This window comes from Sceloporus occidentalis, unplaced genomic scaffold (genome assembly GCF_023333645.1).
Source record: "Sceloporus occidentalis isolate IW3139 unplaced genomic scaffold, rSceOcc1.0.p SCAF_2, whole genome shotgun sequence".
NCBI classification, from domain to species: Eukaryota; Metazoa; Chordata; class Lepidosauria; order Squamata; family Phrynosomatidae; genus Sceloporus; species Sceloporus occidentalis.
This window is the reverse complement of record NW_028316982.1, coordinates 171,993,741-172,013,079: the sequence shown is the minus strand read 5'-3', so window position 1 is coordinate 172,013,079 and position 19,339 is coordinate 171,993,741. Positions and strand designations below refer to the sequence as shown.

At 38.2% G+C, this 19,339-nt stretch overlaps 1 protein-coding gene across 2 annotated transcripts in view; it reads left to right on the top strand.

Moving 5' to 3' along the window:
- LOC149319334 (gamma-aminobutyric acid receptor subunit beta-3) overlaps positions 1 to 19,339 on the top strand; it is a 290,532-nt gene that overhangs the window by 259,409 nt on the left and 11,784 nt on the right. For both annotated transcript variants that reach the window (XM_089511497.1, XM_089511498.1), the window contains 4 exons: positions 9,096 to 9,178; positions 12,221 to 12,358; positions 13,432 to 13,584; positions 15,303 to 15,547. In XM_089511497.1, coding sequence (XP_089367623.1) covers positions 9,096 to 9,178; positions 12,221 to 12,358; positions 13,432 to 13,584; positions 15,303 to 15,547 — 619 coding nt within the window. The remainder of the gene's footprint in view (positions 1 to 9,095; positions 9,179 to 12,220; positions 12,359 to 13,431; positions 13,585 to 15,302; positions 15,548 to 19,339) is intronic.

Genomic DNA, 19,339 nt, shown 5'->3' with positions numbered 1-19,339 from the left:
GAAACCTGCCAGTGGTGTGCAATCTACAAAAGACATATAAAACAATAGGTAATAATATAAGATAGAACTGGTTAAAATAACCAGGCAACAATTAAAAACATCAACTATCCAATCAAATATCAGATAGATATGGTTCCAAGCATTTCAGTAAGGGAGACTCAACTTGTATGTAGTCAGTAAAATCACAATATATTTATGCTATTAAACTGGACATGTGAATCACCAAGTTCATTAACATAGAAGCATTCATGAGCAACAGCCCACTTCTAAGTTATTTAGAGACCATTTATCACATTATCTCATCCCCTGAAAGTACAATAACTTACATTAAATTATAAAAATATGACACCCCCCGTTGCCATCCCTATTTTTATTATTATTATTATTATTATTATTATTAAACTTTATTTCTAAAGCGCTGTAATTATATTTTTAAATACATCACACAAATTCAAGTTAAAATGTAGGAATTTGTTTGGTTCATTGATACAAATAATTTTGTCTTTTGTTGCTTTTAAAATACATACTGATATATTTTAACAAAAAGATTTGCCTTTATGTTTTGCTGAGAACTTTCCACCAGACATGAGTTGTTTGTCAAATACTTAATTTTCCTAATAAATATATAAGATTTTATCAGATTTGCAGTTACCAGGATGAAAATTATTTTGATACCCTGTTAGTTTAAAGTGGAATGTTTTTTTCAGAAGTGGAAGGAATAATTTGGTGTTACTAGTACATGGTAAGTCACAGCTGCTGTTACCATACTGAAGAAATGTAGTCTCCCTGTAATAAATAGTCCTGAGCACCTTGCCTGGGGAATTAGCTGGGCACTGGCAGATGCTTAGCAAAGAGGAATTCTTCCCTTAAGCCACAGACCAGCTGCAAAGAGTCCTTATGAAGTTTTTTTTTAATTCCTTCCTAACTCATTCTGTAAAGTAGTTCAGCGAGAGTTAATATAATGATTTAAATGAAATATTTTGTAGTCCTATTATTATATCACTATTTTGTTGTTTTAATGCTCTGTTATTTTATTTTATGGATTCAATATTTTCATCTTGTAGATTGCTTTGAGATTTCTTCAGATAAAAGCAGTATAAAAATGTTTTAAATAAGTATTTCAATATTTTTTTCACCTTTTCTTTCATCTCTCCTTCCATTTTGGCTGTGCTGATACTAACCAGTCTCTTGTTCCTTATTTAATAAGAATGACTACTTTGAACTTTGTTGGGAAGGTCTGCTAAAATAATCCCACTCACCTAGTCAAGCCCCCACATTGACAAAATAACTAAACATAATCAGAAAGCAGGTGTTAAAGTGCATTATTATGCCTACTTACTCCATAGTAAGGGTCTGAACAGGCTGCCTCTTTCAGCGCCAGATCTGGGCAGCGGCAACTACATGTCGCAGCTCCCATCTGGCCTTTCTATGGCACAGGGTATCATAGCTGCTGGCGTCATGGTTTTCAGCATTCCTTTGGTGCTGAATCATCTGGACGCAGTGCCTGAGGAGCACCTTGATGCCACCCATCATGGGGTAGGCAAGAGGACTTAGGGGGATGGATCCTCCTCCTGCTCCCTTTGCCTGCTCCATCACCCCTTGGACAGCCCAGGGAGTGATGGGGCAGGCAAAGGATCCCAGAGGGATAGAGGCTCCTCCTCCCATTCCCTGCCAGGCCACTGCTCAGCCAGCCAGGAAAGAAACGGAGTTGGCTCCTGGGCATTTTTTCCTGAGGAGAAACACCCAAGAGGGAGGTGGGAGGAATGCCCAGGTGAGCAGCTTTGACCTTGCAAATAGTCAAAACTGTGAGTCTTAAGACCCCGAATCTGGAGGGCCAACTGTAGTATGAAACATTCCCTTTACCACAAAAGCAACCAAAAAAATGCTCTTGTGGTAAAAGGAAATTTTCATACTATAGTATTATTCATGACTATAACCAAATGTATGGGGGAAAAACATGACTCACTCAATGCTCTCCTCTGGAATGCTTAATGCTCTCCTCTGGAAAGGCTGTCACTCAGTGGCAGGACGTATGCTTTTACTAGCATCCTTTGGAGCATTCATGGAGGGGATCGTACCACACAATTGCAAGAAAAAGCACTTTCTCTGCTTGTATCATAGACCACTAATTGCCAAGTTCATTTATTTACCTCTTCAGATAAAATGGGGGAAGGCGGCTGCCTAAAACTCTGGTTATTCAATTGGACTAGCATGGGCAAACTGAAGCATCAGTTTCACCCCCCCCCACCCCAAATCTCATTGTTGGAGAAAGGCAAGATATAAACCCTTGAAATAAATAAATAAACATAAATAAAGGTTGTATGCAGCCTCCCCAGCTGTTGCATCCCAAAATTTCCCATATTGTCACAAAAACCACATTTTTTCCAGCAAAAAACAAAAAACCAAAAACCAATGAACCTTCTAACATTTTTGGGGAATTATTGTCCACCACCACCCTTTCAGTCCCTTTGCTCAGTTTTCAACCCTTATAGGTGTTTTGGCAAAACAAAAAGTGACAGTTTGGTTACTTCTTGCTCTGGAGACGAAAAAAAGGCCTATATGGGCCAAAATCAGGTAAGTTTCCTATAGCTCTGCCATTTTGTCCCTTATTTTTTAATATTTCATAAATGTGCCACTTTCTGTTTTTAAACACATAAATCTCTTCTAGATATTTTCCCATAGTCACATCTTCCTTTGAACTCTCCCTCCCCCACCTTTCTATTCCATTCCTGCCTTTATGTCAATAGTTTGTTTTTTTCCAACAAAATACCACCATATTAACTCAGTTTTGCTGGTAAACTATTTCCTTCACTTTTACATTTTTCCCCTCCTCAGTTACTTTATACTCTAAGACACAATTTAAAGATAACAGCTGCTATAAGGAGTATGCCAAAAAGCACTTATCATTGCCAGTGCTCAGTGCAATGCGAATGACATTCAGAAGGCTATAAAGCTCTGTCTAGAGGCCTATAAGAAATTGGCATCTCTGTGCCTGAATATTGTGGTGCAAATGTCAGCAGCCGTGATGTACGTATGCTTCAGCTGAATGGAATGGTGTATGGGTTAAGAGTTTTTAAATGTTTCTGCCATTTGCAGCACCAAGGTTATGTGCTCTGGGCACCTTGGATGCAGCATCCATCATTAAAATTGCCCTCAGATTTTAGAAGTAAGCAACCTTTCTTATGTTTCACTCTATAAAGTGTGTCCAGTTCAGCATCCTGTTTTCTTTTCTCTTTCCTGGTGTTGTTTTGCTGCTGCTGCTCTATCACTCTACCGTTCATGGAACACTTGTAATGACTTTCTCCAGAATTCTCTACAGACATCTATAAACTGATAATCAACACAATTCCTAACTGTGCTGTGTGTTTAACAGATCTTATTTTTTAAAAGTTGTTTCATCTTTTGCAAGTAAATGCAACTGCCTTAGACTTTCTGGGGGATTTTTTCCCCACTTACAGATATATTAAATTTGATATCACTGTGATTGCTTTTAGCAGTCAGTTCAGCAGCACTTACTAAATCTGAACACTAAATCCTGAACACCATCCAGGGCCAAATTAAACATGACACCATTTATGTGATGCATCAAACAGAAAACTTTGGGCTTGTGTGTGGAAGGAAAATCCGTGTCTGAATACTGATGGACAAGTAGCATTGTGGTTCCAGCGTATATCAGGGCATGAACTGAATCTTTCCTTACAATGCAGATACACTGGGCCCTTGGTATCCACTGTGGTTTGGTTCCAGGACCCTCCGCAGATACCAAAATCCATGGATGCTCAAGTCCCATTAAATGCAGTGGCATGGTAAAATGGTGTCCCTTACATAAAATAGCAAAATCAGTGTTTGCCTTTTGTAATTTATATACTTTTTGAATATTTTCAAACTGAGGGTGGTTGAATCTGTGAATAAGGAGTCCGTGGATACAGACTGCGGTAGGCATAAGCAAACTGGAGTCATAGCAGGAGCAAGAGGATTAAAGCCCTCCTAAAGTCTCAGTGTTCAAGTCTAGGGTCCATTCATAACACACAGTTATAGCACTATGATTCCACTTTAACTGCCTTGGCTACATCATGCAGAATCCTGGAGTTTGTAGTTTGCTAAAAATCTAGAACTTTCTGACTAAAAATTCTAAATAATTTCCCTAAATTGCAAATCCCAAGGTCCTACAGAATTGAATCATTGCAGTTAATGTGGATTAACAGCACTATAATTGGGCCCCACATCAGAGATCACAGAGCTAGAGCAGACCTAGATCAACTACTATCACATAGAGCAACTATTGAGGACAGTCAAAGAAGAAAATGCACAAACAGACTTACTGTTGAACATTAAATAAACAAAAATATTGACCATGGAAGATATCTGTAAATTCAACCTAGACAATGAGGAAATAAAAATAGTAAAATAGTTCCTGTACCTTGGATCAAATATTGATCAGAATGGGGACTGCAGTTGAAAAATCAGAAGATTAAGAATGGGGAGGGCAGCTGTGAAAGAAGTAGAAAAGGTCCTTAAGATCAAAGACACACAACTGAGCACTTAAGTCAGAATCATACAAGCAGTTGTGTTCCCCATTGCCATGTATGGATGCAAGAGCTGGATAATTAAGAAAATGGACAAAAAGAGAAATTCATTTGAGATGTGGTGCTGGAGAAGAGTGCTGAAGATACACGGACAGCTAAAAAGATAAAGAAATGGTCATAGAACATATTAGGCCTGAGAGCTCCCTGGAAGCCAAGATGACTAAACTGAGTCTGTCAGACTTTGGCCACATCATAAGAAGACACGTCTCATTAGAAAAGACCATAATGCTAGGAAGGGTGGAAAGAATGAGAAAGAGAGGAAGACCACTCCATCAGGGAGGCCAAGAGCATGAATCTGCACAAACTGGGGACAGTAATGGAGGGCAGAGAGTATTGGAGATGTCTCATCCACAGGGCAACCATGAATCGAGATTGACTCGACAGCAGTTAACAGCAACAAATCAGAGAGCATGCTGTTCCAGTTTACTGGGAAAGGATGAAAACAATTGCTACACTTGAAAGGTGTTACAGCTAGTTGGTTCATGGGATTCAGTCCTTGATTGCTTTCTCCTCTAGTCAGTCATATGATCAACTGCTCTAAGATCGAATCACTTATTACACCTAGATCTTTTCTCTCTTTATCATGACACAAATGTGCATTAATCTTTACAGCCATTTACTGTAAGTGTGGCTGAAATCACCTTCCATAATATTACTTTTCCTTATTTTTACCTCACCCACTTCTTTCTTCACCTCAAGATCACTCTTGGGGTCTGGCTGAGGGAAAAGCAATAGTATATTACTTTCCAAAATTTGCATTACTATTAATCTCAGCATTTCTGTGAACGTTTTATGCTGCTTATATTTTTAGTTTCTTGTATGTTATGCCCATGTTGATGCATAGATCAAGAAATAACTTTGCCTTCTTATTGGCAGCTTATTTCCAATATTAACTAGATCCACTGACATCAAGTGCTCACTAAATGCCAAGCCTTCCAGTTCCTATCTTGCTTAGGAAGCTAAGGGTTGTGTCCCTTTTCAATATCCATGACGTGCACATTTTCCATTACACCTCTTAAGCCTCTTTAAATGACTGATTTGTGGAAAAGTTACATCATAAAACGTTAGAGAGAGAGAGAGAGGCAGGCAGTATGTATATACTGATGTTTTATGAAGCCCTTCCTAATAGTGTGGTTAAATAGATCATGCATTAATTAATCACATATGTATTATATCAGTCATATGACTATGGCCTTAAATTTCATTAGCTGGTTGGCTGGTTAAAATATTTTCAGCCTACTTGTTGTCTGTGATGGTCACTTAAGATGATTTCCAGCCATTCAAAACACAAAATACTATAGAACAAAATAGAACACAAAAATAAAAGCAAAGACCCATGTCCTTGCACTGTGCCTATTTGAATGTACAAGCCCAGCATCATGTATTAACTGCAGCTGCTAATCTCTGGTATCATTGCATTTTTGTTAGTGTTTTCCCCATATTGCTTATTATGTTGTCTCTATATGCTATAGGGAGAATCCTTTCTAATGTTGCTGCAGCAATTAACACAAAAGTTGGAAGATTTGTGTTTTTCTCCTGTTTCTCAACATATACACAGGCAGAGCCCCAGTTTATTGTGGGGAATATTCTCATCCTGCCTCCCAGTATTTCTCAACTGGGACTAGTTAGCAGTCACTCAACACAAATTGGAGAGAGTATTTGTTTGTCTGTTTAGTAAGAAGACCTCTATTGGGTTCAGTCAGTACATATCTGCAAAAACATCTTGCTCACATTGCCTTTTTTTTTTTTAATATGATGTCACATTGACCTCCACTAAGATTAAGCAGGTGGAATGCACTCCTGCAGAAAGTACATGCAGCATCGTCCTTGGCTACTTTTCAGAACATGACAAATTCTTAGTTGCTTTTTGTTTTCTTTGATAATCAACTGCTGGATCATGTTAACTTGAAATTTAATTCACAGTTTTAAATGGTTTTGTATTGTTAATTTTGATCATAATCTACTTTGTAAAGCATTTTGAAAGCATTTGTATATTCTGTAAATTGTTGTTGTTATTTCTATCCCACTTTCCCCCTAGAATTGGGACTCAAAACAGCTCACAGTTTAAAAGAACAATCAATGAAAAACATATCAAATGAGAGCAGTAGAACAGAATTAAACTATTTGTAGTATTAAAAAGTCAAATAAAAAACTAAAATGCAATTTAAAATTTTAAAAAGCTCTGTAAAACAATTCAATTAAAACAGTGCCTCACCCCTTAATCTGTTCTTTTAAAACTTTGTTTTAAAAGTATGTCTGAATAAAATGGTTTTAACCTGCCACTGGAAAGACAACAAGGAGGAGGCCATTCTGGCCTCTCTAGCCAGGAGTTCCAGGGGCAGCCACTGAGAAGGCCCTCTATTGTGTCCCCACCAACTGTGCTTATGATGGTGCTGGGACTGAGAGAAGGGTCTGTTCTGATGATCTCAGAGGCTAGGCCAGCTCATACAGGGAGAAACAGTCTGCCAAATACCCTAGGCCTGAGTTATATAGGATTTTATAGATCATAACCAGCACTTTGAATTGTGCCTGGAAACAAACAGGCAATCAGTGGAACTGTTTCAGCAGAGGTGAAGTTTGGTATGTGTAACCTACTCCAGTTAACAGTCTGGCTGCAGCTCTTTGGATGAGCTGCAAACACTCTTCAAACACAGCCCCATGTAGAGCTTGTTACAGTAATCCAAACAGGATATAACTAAGGCATATACCACCATGGCTAGACCTACCATCTCAAGGAAGGGCTTCAATTGACACACAAACTTTAAATGTGCAAAAGCACTCCTGGTACTGCAGAAACCTGGGCCTCCAGGTTCAAAGATGAATCCAGGAGTACACCCAAACTGCAACCTGTGGCTTCTGGGAAAATGTAACCCATCTAACAGGCTAAACCTCTATTCCAGGGGTAGGCAACCTTTTTGAGTCAGGGGCCAGGTTGCTGTCCCTCAGACAACTGGGGGGGGCCTAAGCTGGGGGGTGGAGCTTCCACCTTCTGGGGTGGAGCCACATGCCAGGGTGGAGCTTCCACTCTCCAGGGGCGGAGCCACACACTGGGGGTGGAGCTTCCACCGAAGCATCATCATCACCACCACCACTATCATTGTTACAGCAGACCTTTGTTACAGCACTTTGGAAAGTCACACTGTCTCACCTTCATAAATAATAAAAATAATGAAATGAAATAAAAAGCAATAATAAAAATAATGAAATACAATAAAAAGCAATAATTAAAATAATGAAATAAAAAAACAAAAATAAGTGTTATATATTTTTAAAAATTAATGGAAAAAAACCAAGGCAGACCTGAAATGACTCACCTTTCCACCTCCTCCCCCTCTTTCTCATCCTCCTCCTCCTCCTCTTTCTCATTGAGAGGGCATTTTGCAGAAAGAACACCCAGGGCAAGTAGTAATAATAATAATACTAATAAAGTTACAAGCAAGGAAATTACTAAAATGCAATTGAAAATAAACTGCAGCAAGCATGCACACAATTTCAACCCAGAAAAGCCACAGGGTGCTGAGAGGGCATTTTGCACAAAGAACACCCAGCTAACCCCCTCCCCCAATGAACCAACCTCTCGCCTTGCTGTGGCTGCAGCTGCAGCACTGGCTCCCTTTCTCCCTCGCTCTGTACTCCTTCCTTCTGCCTCCTCCTCCTTTCCCTGCTCTTAGGGAGGAGGAGGAGGAGGGTGGAGGGTGAGGTGGAGCCTACTGCAGGCCCACTGCAGCCCCTGGAGCCCTGTTGGAGTGCTCCAGGGGCTGCACCGGGCCTACTAGATGGGCGCCGCCATTTTGTTTTTCAAAATGGCGGCCGAAGTCTCGCGTGACCTTTGCCATCCTGAGGTCACGCGAGACTTCGGCCACCATTTTGAAAAACAAAATGGCGCCCGGAGCGGCGTGAAAACGGGGGAAATCGGTGGCAATCGGCGGCAGGACTGCGCAGGGGCTGGCAGGAAGGCCTTGGCGGGCCGGATCCAGCCCGCGGGCCGCAGGTTGCCGACCCCTGCTCTATTCCTTGCCTTGCTTTCCCACTGACCAGGAGCACCTCCGTCTTGTCTGAATTAAGTTTCAATTTGTTTGCCTTCATCCAGTTCATTACTGATGACATACACTTGTTTAGGACCATTAGAGACTCCTTGGATTGTTGTGGAAAGGGGTCATAGAGTTGACTGTTATCCACATATTGATGGCACTGCACCCCAAAATGTAATATGACCTTTCCCCAGTGGTTTCAGGTAAATGAGTACTAATCATACTCTAATGATGATACACCAGCTTGTTGTTAATGTTGTATTTTATACTTCATAAACTATTGCAAACCTTTTGGATAGAGTAAAGTAAAATATTTCTTAATCTAAAAATTACATCCTCTACCACTTGTATTTGCTCATGTAGCAAAGGAAGCAATAAATCCCAGTTCAGAAATAGCTAGCTACTTGGTAACTCAAGTCACTGAAGCAGGTTATGGTTATGGCTACATATTCATTCATTTTGTTTTCTTTTGTTTCAGGATCACAACCACTGCAGCTTGCATGATGGACTTGAGAAGATACCCACTAGATGAACAGAATTGTACACTGGAGATAGAAAGTTGTACGTATACATGTGCTTGTTTGACTCATTTCAGTCATGTGCAGTATGTTGTTGTTGTTATTTTAAATGTTATCAGTGAGTTATTTTTGATATTTATTTATACCATCCTCTGGGCAGAAGCAAATGTGGCATCAGGAACATCAGTAATGTTAGGCATCTGCCTAAACTCACACTCCAGACACATCCCAGATACCCCATCCAATGCCAAAGTCCTAGAGCTGCCCCTAGCCCCTGCAATGCTTTTCCTTACTGTTGCTGCCTGTTCATCTGCCTTTTCCAGGAGAGTTAATAGTGGTAGGAGCACAGAGAAGAACCAACCATTGTGTTGTTTTCTCTTTCCCTTTGGGCAGCAGTGATAGTGTAGATTGATCCCAGCAAGCAAAAGGGCAGCAGCAACTGAGCTGAAGAGGAACTGGGCTACTTAGGAAGGATCCTGAAACCACCTTGCTGTACCTCCTCTCCCCCTGCCCCCAGCTAAACAAACAAACCCTGGACCCAGCACTATAGAATAATTTAGGAGAAAATACTGATCCTTACAACAGATTGAGTCTACCTTATCCAGAGTTCCAAAATCCACAATACTCCAAAAATCAAAACATTTTTTCAGGGGTGGTTGAGATAGTGATTTTTGCTTTTTGACAGCCCAATGTACATGAACTTTGTTTCATGCCCAACATTAAAAAAATGTTGTATGAAATTTCCTTCAGGCTATGTATATAAAATGTATATGAAACATGAATGAATTTTGTGTTAAGACTTGGGTCCCATCTCCAAGATACCTCATTATGTATGTATATGCAAATGCACGTATACTGAAATAAAATAAAAAATCCAAAAACAAACGTTTCAGGTCCCAAGCATTTTGGATAAGGGAGGCTCAACCTGTAGTGTATCTGTTGAGTAAAATGGAAGGAAGGTAATCATTTTCAGCTCCTGTTTTTATAAAAAAGCAAGTTAATTACATGGATAAATGTTTTCCAAAAGTATAATAGTTTTTGAAAGTTCTTTTACATTTATGTATCATATATATGAAAAAAATGACTTTGTAGTATATGGTTGAAGTCAAGGGAGCTTAAAAGTATTTAACTTTGTTTATTCTGTTCATTCACGTTCTGTTTATTCCGGCTTTAAAATAAATCAGGCATGTTATTTTATTTTTATATAAGGAAAAATAACTTCTTATCACATGGTTTTCAATCTGTTTTGGGGAAAAAATATGAAATTGAAAGTCTTGAAAAAAAGTGAAATGCCACTCTGATTAGGCAAGGACAAGGACTTGATCCTTATCTACAACACACATGAACTAGTGTTCATGTTTTAATCAGATTCACTTTGAAGAGAGCAAGCACTAGGTTTCAATATGCTTTCAGTGTACTTTATTATGGATGAGTGATTTTGCTATGGCCCCCCTGGGCTGTCGAATAGACCTACTTATGATTAGAAACTCAGTTCCACAGAATAAGAAGAATCTCTCTCTTCTTTCTAGTTGTTGATTTATTTAAAAAAAAAACTGGAGTGTTCTTATCATTTAAATTTATGTGATAAGAGATCCACTCTTTCTTCTTCAACTTGGTGGATATATGGGGAATTTTTTACATACGTAAAATATCAGTGCACACTAATGAACTCTTAGTGTAATTTTCATTTGGCCTCTTCCCAATCCTCTTGAAGTTCATGGGAGCTTTGGCATGGATTTCAAGGAGAGAACTAGACCATCTCTCTCAAATTTGTCTTGCAGTACTGCTGAAATGTTCTCCTGATTTCTTTCAATGAGACTTCAAGGATTTATGGTTGAAGTAGTTGGTTTGGGTTTTTGTTTTTTTGTTTTTTTGTTTTTTAGGATACATGTGTGCAGTTTTATTTAGGTGACTGTATGTAAACCAAGCAGGATCTCACTGGTAGCAACAGTAGTTGTATTTTTGACACTGAGGACTATCAATAATTGTGGACTAGGTGGCTTGCAACTTTTTTTCAGTGCAGGAGCCATTTCCTATTTTCAGGAGCCATTTCCTATTTTCCTGATTTTGTTGAAGCAGAAGTGCAGATAAGTTTAGATTCACTGTGGCTAAACAGTTCTAAGACTTTTATTTAATAGTATAAAATATTTTGTAAAGTATTTCGTAAGATAAATCAAATCACTTAGTTAGAAATTTTGCTATATTCCTCTCTAATGCCACCCTAACTTTACTTTTTATTTACCCGGGGGGGGGGGGGGGGATCCTGGTTATAGTTAAGATTATGCAAAAAGTCTCCATACAAGTATTTTGTTCCAAAAGTAATTATCTTGAAAAAAAATGCCTGGATTTTTTTAATGGGTTGCCTTGCCTTGCATGGCGTAGGGAAGAAATTCCAATCACACTGGCCAATATTTGCAGGTACAACATTAGATTTAAGCCAATTAGGACCAGATCTCCTGAGCTGCATTCCACAAGGGTGAAAGTGTTTCTGAAAAGGACCTCCTGTATGGTCTCATCTCGACTCTCTGCATCTTTCCACTCATTGCAGTTTAAATTATTTGTTAAGGTAAACTCCTCACATCTGGTGCGGTCCAACAGCCATACAATAAATACCAATTTGTTTCTTGCAAAAAAAATGATTGCACCTTGAATGCTTAGCATGAAGCCACAGGTTTTGCTTCACCATCTAAAACAATCATTCAGACAAAAAGAAAGATTAGATGACATATCTGTTGGAAAGTATTTCTCATTTAAGTTGCTGATAGATGTGTTAGGCAGATCTGAAAGACAGAGAATCAGGAGCTGTGGGGTTGTTTTATGCTTTCTAAGGGATGGAAACCCTCTGTTGCCTGATAAATACATTGCAGTGTGTGTGTATGTGTGTGTGTGGCACAGAATACATGTGGGGCAACCCTTACTGCACTGCTTGGAGGGGTGGATTTTATCCTTTTCTTTGAGGGTCAATTGAGACAGAAACCAATTTTGACAGGAAAAATTAAAACAAAGAAATTTGCACTTCCTGTAGCAACTGTCAATCTTACATTTTATTATTCAAGATACTAATGAATCTGTACTTTCTTGACAGATGGATACACAACAGATGACATAGAATTTTATTGGAGAGGTGGGGATAATGCAGTAACTGGAGTGGAGAGAATTGAACTGCCTCAGTTTTCTATTGTGGAGTACAAACTTGTATCCAGGAATGTTGTCTTTGCCACAGGCAAGTACATCTTTTTTTTTAAAATCCCATCATTGTTAGCTGTCATGTACATACCCATCTTTGCCTTTATATGGCCACAAATTACCATTACTGAGTAGCCTCCTATGATGCTATGGTGGCTGAAATAAATTAATTGGCATGTTAATAATGTTTAAGAAAAAGATAGAAGGGTAGCATCTCAAACGAATGTAAGACTTTGAAAAATTAGTTGGATCAAATCTAACAAGTGTGAACAAAATACTTTTATCTAAATATGAAAGTGACTAGATCTCTCTCTAAATAAAAAATTCTACACTATTATTATTATTATTATTATTATTATTATTAACCTTTATTTATATAGCGCTGTAAATTTACACATTAAATGTGTCTCACCCAACTACCTAAAGATAGTGCCAGAAATAGCATGTGCAGAATTGGCAGTTTGGGAGGAGAGGTGACAAATGTATAAATGATTACAGAATCAAAATTTAATTAAAAGACAGAAATTGTTTGAATTGGTACAGCAATCAGTATTTATGCAGGAGCAGCTGCATAATGTGAATACTGTGATCTGAGCCAAATTCTCAGTCAGAATTCTCCTGATTAAATTTTTACATGAATGACTGTTTAGTATTAATCGTGCTAATTAAGAAATAAAGTAACAGATGAATGTGTATTGATCAAACATAACTTTTTGCTTCATAGTGGTCTTGTATTGTTGAATTTTGAGATTCTTATATTTTATCACACTATTGGTGTATTTTTTTAAAAAAGTACAATGTCTAGATAATGTATTTCTTAGTTGTTTGAAAAATAGAAGTAATAAATAAATGTTTAAAAATTGAAAGATAATTTTACCTTTTTATTATCTGCACACTTCCAAAAGAATGACTGATCCACACACAAGAATAATAGATTTCTGAATAATATGCATTAATTGAAAGTGAATGTGGTAGAATATCTCTTCGTTTAACAGATATCAAAACAGTCTATCAAATGTGTTTTTGTTGAAGTGAAAATATTCTGTCCTATTAGTTTATACTTGAGAAAAAAATTAATTAGAACTGTGGATTTACCTCCCTTTCTGACAGGTGCCTATCCAAGACTGTCACTCAGTTTTAAGTTGAAGAGGAATATTGGATATTTTATACTCCAGACCTACATGCCCTCAATACTGATTACTATTTTGTCATGGGTGTCATTCTGGATCAATTATGATGCATCAGCTGCAAGAGTTGCTCTTGGTATGGAATGAAGATAAGTGGGACATTGCATGTGTCATAGTGCATATAGGTTGCCAGCGATTGTAGCGTGATAGTGTCCAATATTAGTTGTACAAAGATAATTACATCTTAGAACAACTCAGCCATATACTCATTCTTCATTTGTGTAACAGCCTTTATATTTTCTGAATTGCCCAGAATAAAGCCAAATTGTGTTACCTCTTGAAGCTTTTCTGTTGAACTTGAAAAAATTTTAGGAACTCAAAGACTGCTTTAATTATTGAATTCTTGGAAGGATATAATGAAGACAGGAATAAAAATGGTTCTCTGCCTCCTTTTCTTCTCCCAAGTTCTTTATGGATTTCTTCTTGCTAGCTATGTTTAGAAAGTTGGGGAAACTTAGATTAAGATCATTGTGGTTAAGAACCATTCCTTACTATGGAACTTTAAAGTGTTTGATTGCCCCCCCCCAATTTGTACACAGTCCATTTTTTTCACATACACAGAAAATGCTGGTGACATCATTATTATCTAGACTTTCTCATTTCAAATAACCCTTTCTATACCAACATGTCTACCACCCAACAGCACACTTCAGCACTCTCAAATTGGAAGCACATCTGAGGGGAGAAATTGTAGTGGTGGGCAAGCTGTCTTTCAAAGAGGTTTGTTCCCCTTTTACATTTTTTTTATTGAGACAACAATGGGCCAAAGCAGAGAGCCACGAAGGAGTGGCCTCTGGCTGTTCTGGCCCCAATTTTGCCAGGACCACAGTAACTACATGACCTTCTTCCAAAGTAGGTCACCACCACAGTCCCATGGAGCTGCCAGCAGGAGTGGATCTAATGTGCTCCTGAAAGGTCTGGCTCTTGCAGCCTGAGCAGAGCCTTGGAGCGACTTCCAGCTACTTTGGGGTGGACGTTATGTAAACCCCATGCTCCCAAAGCAGCCAGAAGTCGTTTTATTTGGCCTGTGCATTTTGAACCAATGATAACTATTTTCTAAGGAGTTCCAGAAACTCAGACTGAAAACCACGGGGCTGTTGCCAGTCTATCTGTTCAATGAATTTTAAATGGAATTCCTTTTCAGTTTGCCTATGTATCAAATTAAGCCAGCAGTTCTCAACCTGTGGGTCGCAGCCACTTTGGAGGTCAAACAACCCTTTCACAAGGTCTTAGGAACCAAGACACCGCTCCTCTATGGTTGGGGGTCACCACAACATGAAGAACTGTATTAAAGGGTTGAGACATTAGGAAGGTTGAGAACCACTTAAGCCCTTCTAAGGGGCTTCACATATCACAATTTTGATGTTATTTTAGTTCAGCAAAATCAGTTTTATGGTATGTCATGCATAGCCATTTGGGACACAAATTCTTCAGTTCATACTATTGTAACATTTTAGTGGTCCTAATAAAAGATATTTACCTTATTCTACATTTTGTTTATCCTCATGCCATTTCATACTGATCTTAATAGTTATCAGACATTCAAGAAATCATGGATAAAACACCATTGTGAGCTTCAGCATGTACTGTATTCTGTAATACCTTCAGCCTGTGCTAATACTCAAGAATGTTTTAGAGGAAAAGATACAATATGAAACAAACAAAATAATTTAGATGCCCATATGTCAGTTTCATCCAACTCCTTCACAGTTAAAAAAATAATAGCTTTCAGAATAAATTAGAAGAGTAATGCATAGAAGATCTTAATATATTTGCCTTTCTCCCCTTTTTTAGGTATTACAACTGTACTTACTATGACAACTATCAACACTCACCTCCGAGAGACTTTGCCCAAAATTCCCTACGTCAAAGCCATTGACATGTATCTTATGGGCTGCTTTGTATTTGTCTTCTTGGCCTTACTTGAATATGCCTTTGTTAACTACATCTTCTTTGGGAAAGGCCCTCAAAGGCAGAAGAAACTTGCTGAAAAGACAGCCAAAGCAAACAACGACCGCTCTAAATTTGAAAGCAACCGGGTAGGTCTTCACATTGTCTATAAGTATGTCTTGTTTGTTCAGAATTAAATGCATTTAATATTGCATGCTGGGCTGCATTACAGGCTTATGTACATTTGCATCCATCACTTTTTATAAATATACACTCAGAGTGCATTTATATTATAGAAATAATGCAGTTTGAAACCACTTTAAATGCCAGAGGTTCAAGTCTATAGAATTCTGAGATATGTAGGTTCTTGAGGCACCACCATTCTTTGGCAGAGAAACCTAAAGGCCTTGTAAAAGGATGAAGCTACAGCACTTAATGTGGTGTCAACTGCATTATTTCTAGAGTATATAAAATCTTAGTAATATAGGACACATAGAACACAGTGAGTAGGGAAAGGATTGGAGTGAAAATGTGTAGAATTGATGCAAAACATACTTCTAGGAGGCTGTAGATTCAGAAACATTAGCATTATACAGTAAGTAAATTATACTAGCAAAGGGATACACAGACATTGAATCTTCTCATTTTTTGAGGTCACTTGATATAAATTCTATTGTCTGAACTACCTTTGGCATGCTTCTGGGACAGAGAACTAATTAATTCAGTGTGGAAGCACTTTTGTTTAGTATAAACTATAACTGCCATATGATATTTTAGACAAAAAGGAAAAATACCTCGTAGAGCCCAGTCACAACTGGATGGCATAACCTGTCTTTCATAGCAGGCAAAAGTAGGAAAAATGCAAAATTTTTCAGTTATTTTTGGGTATTGTATTTATGTCTGCTACAAAAACAAAATATCCATCTATTCATTAGCAACAATAGAAAAAATTCATTTCCTGATTTGTTATTTGTAGGGGAAATTGGTGGTGTGGTGCAAATATTAGTCTTTCCTTTCTGAAGCTTGCCATTTAATTCAACAAGCTTGCAATTTAATTCAACAAGCTATGATGTTAATGGAATTATATTTGACTAGTATAGATCAAGAAAACTGTTCTAGTAAGACATTGGAAATCTTACATTTTACTGCAAGCATATAGCTTATCACTCTTTCTGCTGTGGAGAAGAAAAGACTAAAAGAGGCAAAAGTTTAAAGATCCAAAGAAATCTTTGAATGTAGTCCTTATATTCCTTTTGTTTGTTTATTTGTTTTTGCTAGCTTTATTATTACAAGTCACCACCCTGAGCAGTCATAACTGATGTTCATCGGATAGTAGTGGGGGGGAGATCAGAGAATTGTCTTTTAAAGCCTAAGCAGGGCTGTACAAGTATAGGAGAGATTTTATTTAGAAAGCTTATCAAGATGATCCTGTAAATACTAGGTACATTTTGTGACCCCAAGTCCAGTGTCAATGAGATAAAAGTGGAGATCCTTGAATATAGGACAGGATATAAATATTTTAAGAAAATATATTAATTAAATAAAATACTAAATACAAATAATAAAGTGAGAGGTGATCCCTATGGATTATGACCACTTTTTTTTGTTAAATGTGTACTATATCTAGGTTTGTACATTTTCTTCTACTAACATCAAACATTTAACCAATTTAAGCAGCACCTTCTGTTAAGGCCCCTCTGGCAGAAATCTATAAGGTAGCTTTAACAAGCACTGCTGTGTGAACCTATGTGCATCTTCAGCAGTGGCCATCAGTTCATACTCATAGACATCAGTCATGACCCCACCCTTGCTAGGGAACAGTTCACACATTTCTTACTTATTCAGATGCCTCACAGAAAATTTCCCATTGGTACTTATTGGTACTGTGACACTTCCTTCTGAGGAGGTCTGAGAGTGGCATTCATCACTGTTCTTGGAGTGACTGATGGGAATTCCTGTTGCTCCTGCCTTCTTGTATTATTGCATGTTTCAGGGTTCCACTCTATTCTGCTTTGGTCAGGCCTCACCTGGAATACTATGTCCATTCATAGAATCATAGAATCATTCTGGGCACCACAATTCAAAAAAGATGTTGACAAGTTGGACCATGTCCAGGCAAGGCCCATCAAAATGGTGAAGGGTCTGGAAACCATGCCTATGAGGAAAGAGGGAGCTGGGTGTGTTTAGCCTCAAGAAGAGATGTTTAAGAGGTGATATGATAGCCCTGTTTAAGCATTCGAAGGGATATCACATTGAGGATGGAGCAAGCTTGTTTTCTACTGCTCCAGAGACCAGAACACGAAACAATGGATGCAAGCTACAGGAAAAGAGATTCCACCTAAACACTGGGAAGAACCTCCTGACAGTAAGAGCTGTTCAACAGTGGAACACACTTTCTCGGAGTGTGGTAGAGTCTCCTTCTTTAAACAGAGGCTGGATGGCCATCTCTCGGGCGTGCTTTGATTGTGAGTTCCCGCATGACAGGGGGTTGGACTGGATGGCCCTTGTGGTCTCTTCCAACTCTATGATCCTGTGATTCTAAAACTAATGTGACTGCTACAGTAACTCTTTGGAATTGCACCTGATACTTTATTAGATGTTTATCTCTCAGGGTTTCTTGACTGAGAACCATAATGCCTAAGTGTGATAGTTAAACTAACTACCTATATCATTGAAGCTGGGAGGCTTAGTGTAAGGATGAGGTGATGATCTAAGGAAGAGGGGTTTCAATATGACTGGCACAGGGGGACACTCAGGCATAGATAATATTTATACAAAAGGGATGGGTTCCACCTCAACCAAATGGAATCAGACTGTTGCTATTTATTTTTTTAAAAAAATAAGTACAAAGAAACTTCTAAATTTGAGCGTGGAAAAAAAAATACCAATGGGATGAGGTAGTATGGATCACTCTGGAGTACACCTTAAAGGGGGTTGAACATCCAGAAGGGTTAATTCTTAGAGTTTCCCTCCTCCTCCCCCTGTCTTTTTCACAATAATCAGTCTTGCATCATTCTGCTTCTAAGCCCAAACTTGGCAAAGTATATAAGCATATAACAAGATGATTATATTACACCCATTAAGAAAAGGAGAAAACAATATCATTAATACAATGGCCTGAACAAATTAAACAGGAAAGGGACAATGTAGAAATTAAACAAGAAAAGAACAAACAAATCTATTCTCGATACCTCTCCTTGAGGGAATAGGATCAGAGAGGGACACTTGCTGAGCAACTCTTACCCTGTTGCATTATTTAGATTTAAAATGAGGAAGTTATGAAATTTCCATCCTCAGAGATTCCAAAGATAGACTGGATAATTATCTGTTGTAGCTGCTCAGATAAGTCTTACCTTAGCATTGATGGGACAGGTCAGAACTGCAGGATGATAGACTAAATAACAGGTTTTCAAGCATGCTAATTGTTACTTGACTATTTTAATCTAGAAGGCTTTCCTCCTCAAGCCAAATGGCACACTGTGACAAATAGTATTTCATTAGCTATTTTTCAAAGACCAATCATTTCCCAGGTCTAGTAGTCCACTTCGTATGTTCGGACAGTCTTCTAACCACAACTGCCACTGCCCCTCTTCCTCCTCCTCTTAACAATTGGATAACCCACATTTTAACCAAAACTGGGACTCAAGGCAGCTCACAAATTAAAATACAATAAAGTTAAAACACTTAAATGAGTAACATTAAAATGGAATTAAGATACACCAACATTTTAAAAAACAATTTGAAATATACAGTTAAAATGATTTAAAAGCAAGGTTTTAAAAAACCTTGTCAAGTTAAAGCAATAAAAACAGTACAGAACTCTCTTAAAAGCCCTTTCTTTCAAAATCTGGTCAGAATAAAGTCTTTGCCTGCCAACAGAAGAGCTACAAGGAGGGGGTCATTCTAGCTTTTTGGGAGGAAGTTTCTGAGCCTAGGGACAG